General features: G+C 51.0%; 1 protein-coding gene across 1 annotated transcript; it reads right to left on the bottom strand.

Moving 5' to 3' along the window:
* Positions 1 to 2,416: 2,416 nt before the first annotated feature.
* LOC123060063 (uncharacterized) lies at positions 2,417 to 5,346 on the bottom strand. Its single transcript, XM_044482628.1, has 2 exons — positions 4,765 to 5,346; positions 2,417 to 3,523 (listed from the first exon to the last, which is right to left on the bottom strand). The coding sequence occupies exons 1-2, from the start codon at positions 5,108 to 5,110 to the stop codon at positions 2,589 to 2,591; spliced, it is 1,281 nt and encodes a 426-aa protein (XP_044338563.1). The 5' UTR covers positions 5,111 to 5,346; the 3' UTR covers positions 2,417 to 2,588.
* Between the last annotated feature and the right edge of the window lie 757 nt (positions 5,347 to 6,103).

Raw genomic sequence — 6,103 nt, 5'->3', positions numbered from 1 at the left:
TACTTATAGCACATCTAGATGTGCTTTAGCAAAACTGTTATAAAAATTGGGGTCGGAAAACCCCTTTGACTTGCAAAAAAACTCAATAACATGTTTTTATTTCATAGGCAGGCTCAAAATTTAACTAAAAAACACACACGTACTATTTGGTTCAAGCGAGCGAACGGAGGTCTGAGCTGGCAACCAAGTCAACCTTATCCACTCTCCTCACCAACATGGTGACATCTCCAAATCCTCTCATTCAATTGCCCCTCCATGACCCTAGGCCTCGGAGAGGGCAATGTTCTCGCCGCCTCCCTACCACTAGAGGTCACCACTGCTATCTACCTCTCACTTGGATAGGTTTCCTGGCTTCTACACCTCCCGGCGAGCACGACAAACGCGGCACATCCTCCTAGACTTGACTTTTGATCTACATCCGTGGTTGCACAACGTCCCCACATGCGCTGTGCCGTTGGCACCCTCACCCTTTAGACTAGGCGGTCAACTACTTTCGAGAGGGCTCCCGCGGGACATGGAGCTCGACGATGTCATATCAAAGTGATGTCTGTGTGTGGTTTTGATAATTAAAGGCAATCCATACGATTTAATGATTTTCTTGAGTTATTATATATAAAGATATGTTCCATAGATGATGCATGAAATGTATTGGATGAGTGTGAAGAATGCCATCGACACTAAGATGTGCATCAAGAGCATTGGGCTTAAGATATGAATACATTATGATCAAAAGAAGCAAATGTAATGGATCTTGTAGTTTCCAGATCTTGAGAGAATGAAGAGTAATTCAGGACCTGATGTCAAGATAGGTCATAGTGTTATCATGAGTTGAGTCCTAATTGATCAAGTCTTGGTGTAGGGGATTCAAGTGAATAATTCATTGTGTCTCTCAAGTGGTTATTTTAGAGCATGAAGATTGAGTGATGATCAAACTGATGCCTAGGTGAAACTCAATATGGTCGCGAAATCAATATAGGGCATGATGTTAATGTGTTGTTCTTCATCCGACTTGACTTCTTGGGCCCCTAGGACCGACTGTTCATTTGTGGTAGCAAATCTAACTGGACGACGGTAAGGACTAAAAGTGCCCGACCTAGTGTTTAGGTCCTCTTGTGTTCTGCCCCTCGGGGACAGATTGTATGGGTGATTCCCGACGTCATTTCTGATTTAGCTTCATTTTGGCTAGTGTCCGGGGCACTTGTCCTTGATCCAAGCTGTCCTGGCCTCCTGGTTGATGCGTGCATTGTCTGGCCCCTTGGGTTCTCAACTACGTTTGAGCCCGTTGAGCAGGAGTTGGCATGCCAACGGTTACATGCATGGATTGTCCAGGACATTTGGCCCGGACTGTGAGGGCCTTGCGGTTTGATGCCATGTTGAATGCATTTGACTCAGTTGAGAAGACGAAGCATGTGGGTTGTATTCTAAATGGCCTTCCCACAGTGATATAGGGGCTGTTTGGTTGCCACCCTGAGCTGCATGCCTGAGAAATTATAGCGCCTGTAGGTAGCCTGAAAACAAGATGATTTTAGCCTGGCCAGCCAGCCGGAGTGGTATCCTGTTTGGTTCGTGACGTGAGCCTGCTGCCATGATATAGTACAGTTTAGTGCATAAAAAACTCCACATCCATTTGATCCATGTGAAAGAAATACTATTTTAATGTCAGGCATCGGTGCATGCACACTCAGGCGTAAGAAAGAGGAGGCCTGACACACACAGGCTAACCACGATGCCTGTGGCCAGCTCCGGCTAATCACTTCGTCAGCATTTTCAGGCCAGGCTACAACACGATGGCTCAGGACACCAACCAAACAGGGTTTAGGCAGGTCTCAGGAAAGCTTCAGGTCAGGCAAATTTATCTCAGGGCAGCAACCAAACAGCCCCATACCACGTGGAATCTAGCGGTATGTTCAGTAATTGTGAATTTCCCTTCGTGAACCAATTCATGTCTTGTGTGCTTGGTATGATTTTGTGGGTTAAGAGAAACTCATGGACTTGCATCACAATGGAGTTTTCATATAGACCATGTGAGGATGATGTCAAGTGAAGATGATGATTTAGACATGTGCATGTTCAAGATAAGCATCCGATGCAAGATAAGCTTAAAGCCTGCCCCATTTGGTGATAATGTGTGATACAGTATGTTGATCTAAGAGAAAATGAATTTTGATCAAGATGAAATTCGGTGATGAATTCGAGATGGTCAATATACATAATTAGAAATGCCCATTTTATGAACATGTGATGAAATGATGATGTTGGAAAGCAATCGTATATTTTATTATTTTTTTCATTGTGTACTACGACGAGCGGCAGCCTCGTGTGCCGTTCATTGTAGCCTCCCAAGCCGAACAAACACGTGGAGCATCCGTAAGGCCGAGAATCAGATAGCGGCACCTCCCTCACTCCGGACCCCGTGTCATCCATGATGGGCTCGTGCTTACTAGAAAGGCCATCGATGCACATAAGGTGTTCGATGAAATGACCAAAAGACTTCAGTCAATTCAAAGCACTGTACATACAATAAATAATATAAAAAGAATGGCAGTTAAATGAAAAACAAATCAATCACGGTGGTAAAATGCGACACATCATGCACGCATTACGGCTGCTTCGTCCTGTGCAAGATCTGCTCGGACGTGGTCGCCACCACTTTCTGGCAAAGAAGCAGCAACGCTAGTGGCCTCCTCACCGTCCCGGCCGTCGAAACCGGAAACAGATGTGGCCGTGACGGCGACGACGATCTCCTCCTCCTCCTCGGTGATACCACCCTCTTTCGGCCGACGAGCGCCATTGCCATTGCCTTCCGTGTAGAGCCTCAGCAGGTTGGCCAGGTCCGGCGACGAGGAGTAGACCGAGCCCGGCAGGAAGTCCACCAGCGACTGGTAGTTCTTGTTCCCGCCCCAGCCCGCCTCGTCTTCCTGCTCCATCAGTTCACCGTCACCGTCGCGGCTCAGCCGGCGGCCGAGCCGGTTGGCCGGAGCAGAAGCAGAGTAGTCCGCGTCCAAGGAGGCGGCGGCGGCCTCGCGGCCGTGGAGCTGGGCCCTGACCCTGAACGCGTCGAGCTGCCGCTGCAGCTCGTGCTTCTCCGTCTCCGTCTCGTGCACGAGCTGCATGGCCACCCGCGCCGCCTCCCGGTCCAGCTCGCCCTGCTCCTCCAGCTCCGCCCTGGCGCGCCGCTCGCCGTGCAGCTCCGCGCGCGCCGCCTCCAGCTCCCTCCGCTGCGCGCGGAGGGCGGCGACGAGGCCGCTCACCGTCAGCGCCTGCTCGCCGCCTGCCGCGGCGCTCGAGGGCGCGCTCCCGTGCTCCGGCTTCGTCGTCCCGTGTCTGGTGACCGGGGTGTCTTCCGGGAGGGCGACGAGGGGAGCGAGCTCGAACAGGGACACGTATGGGCCTTCGCCGCTGTCGGTGCTCGACGTTCTTCCGAGGGCGCTGAGGTTGGTGGCGCGGGGTTGGTCATCGTCGCCGCCACGATCTTGCTCGCAGATCTCGCTGCCGATGGAGACGACCCGGTGAGATTCTAGACCTGTGAACAATGTCAACTATCAGTTGTCAACACGAAGAATTCGGAGACCGTTTTCATTCGCTGATGATGTACATTTTTTTAGTTGGATTCGCTAATGTACATTTGAAGTAATAGACTACTAGTAGGAAAAAGCCAGAAGCTTAAAGAATATTTATCACAAATTAGGGTCCACCTATTCTTCAGTTGACTGGGAAAAATGTTAGGGTCAGTCGATGTGGAATAATCTGAACCGTTAGATCGAAACTAAACGGCGCATGTCAAACCTCCGCTCATGGCGCGGCCTCGCCGGGATGCTGCGGCCTACCTCTTCTTCCCGCAATAATCACTAGCTTAGTTAGGATTTCCAGACAGTCGAAACATAGCAAAAGCGCGCAAATTGTGGTTTTGCCGATTCTAGCTTCATTCCTGTGTTTACTGCAGTTGGAAATGGAATTGTTCAACAACAACATTGAACTGCAATTTGGCAACCCTGCCGATGCAGTTCACAGCATCATTCATCAGGAGACGGCTCCCGGCGCGGCAAGATGGGCTATAAAAACCATGATTATCCTAATCACCTGAGAAATTTGTCAAGAAACGAACTGCTGCACATTCGGGGAGAAGGGAAATTTCTGAGAGGAGTTAGAATAGATTGAGCCCAGGGGCTCTTTTCTGTTTCCTCTACTCCAAATGCCTGAGTATCATTCATGCGATCACTTGATCCACCCTGTTTTCCGCTCTCTTCTACTAAATCAATGAATGCCGGCAGCATGCTGGATCTTTCGAAAAAGAAAAACACTGAACTCGCAGGTGGGCAACTTTTTTCATTCAGAACTACTGAAGTGCGCAATTGCCAAACTGGGTTCAGGTTCCTTGCAACTCAATTTTGGGCAGCTGAAACCAATTGAAAAGCATTCCCATCTTCTGATTCATGGGAATGGCGTCTCTAAACTGTTCTCATGCAGTCCATCACCGAATCCTATATTTAGCGAATGGATGCATTGCTGTCTTGTAGAACTCGCATCCTTTCTTATCCTATCAAAGGCGTGTCTGTTTCCAGCGCAGTAATCTTGGTGGTATCATCACCAACAACTCGACCAGATAAACATAAACAAATTCATGGTGGTATATGCTATTCAGAGTGATTTTGTGATTGCTAATTGGTGGCACACGTATTCTCTAGCAATTCCTGCGGAGACAGACCATTGGTACCACGCCACGCTGCTAGTTCCCAGAAAATAAGCAATCGATAGACTGGTTACCTCGAGGTTTATCTGAATCATATTTGGTCCCTCTGTCGACGCCATGAGAAGCAGAGCACGCTTGATGCTCTGTTTCTTCTGCGCCTAAGCCCGCGATGGCGGCGATGTGAGCGCCGCAGAGCAGGCGGCGGAAGGCGTCTTGTTCTTGGCTGGCACCGGCGCCAGGGGAGGAGGAGGAGCAGAGCAGGCGGTGAACGCGTGCGCAGAGGAGGCAGGGCGGGCCGAGCCGGAGCGACGAGGCCGCGGCGGCGATGAGGCAGAAGGCGGCGCCGTTGGCGAGGAGCAGCGACGCCAGCGCCCACTGCAGCGCCGCGCGCACCAGCACGGCCAGCAACTCGCGGACCATCACCAAAGATTCATCGGAGCTTTGTGGATGGATGAATCCAGAAACAGAGGAGGATGCCGGTGAGCTGGAGTCGGGAGGCAGAGGAAAGTGGCAAGGAGACGACAATGGCGGGTTAGGTGGACGGGGTGATCGGCTCCATCGGTGGCCAGGAGAAGGAGAAGCTGTCAACTTTGCAAGAATGGAGCCCCACTATGAGTTGGAGAGATAATAAAATTGGGTACTATGATAGAATGATTGGGGTTAGAGATCACTTTTGAGGGCAGAGGTTGCGGAGTTGGAGGGAGGGAGATGTCATGGGTGGTCTGCTCCGCCTCACTCTCATCAAAGTAAGTATTATGCTTTCTCACCGCTCCGTCCAAATTGCGGTTCCTTTCGGTAAAAGGACGTCTCTACTCTTTCCACGACGAGAATGTCGACGTTTCATCGGGAAATCACCGATGGGATCACTAGTTCAAGAGCTATCCTCTAGTATCACCGGTTAGAGAAGAAGAAGAAGAAGAAGAAAACCGGGTTTTCTCCTCTAACCGGCACCTAGCCGAAGCCAAAAAACCTTAAGAGGAGTAAAACTTTTACTCCAAGCTGCGTGTGGCCCTTAAATTTGCTTATCCTTCCTGTCGCGGAGTAAAAATCCAACCTCTCCTCTCCTCTCCTCTCCGCTGCCCCTCCACCCAATTCCCGCCGACCAACCTCGCGACCCACTCTGGCGCCGGCCCATCGCGGATATGCCCGGATCCCACCGCCGCACCGCCCATCCGCAATGCGGATCTGCGCCGCCACGAGCGCTCTGGAGGCCATGGAGGTACTTCCTCATGTGCCGCCGAGGTAGTCTTCCTCCTGCGCCGCTCGCGCATCTTCTTCCTCGCGTGGACGTCTACATGGCTTCCCTGACCTCTCGCCGCCGCCACAAAGGCATTACATGGGCGTGCGGGAGCGGAACTCGAGAACATGGGTGGCCGAGATAACCAACCGACACACCCACAAGAAGATTTGGAT

The sequence above is a fragment of the Triticum aestivum genome, chromosome 3A, assembly GCF_018294505.1.
Source record: "Triticum aestivum cultivar Chinese Spring chromosome 3A, IWGSC CS RefSeq v2.1, whole genome shotgun sequence".
NCBI lineage: Eukaryota > Viridiplantae > Streptophyta > Magnoliopsida > Poales > Poaceae > Triticum > Triticum aestivum.
Note: the sequence above shows the minus strand (reverse complement) of the source record. Positions and strands in the feature narration are given on the sequence as shown.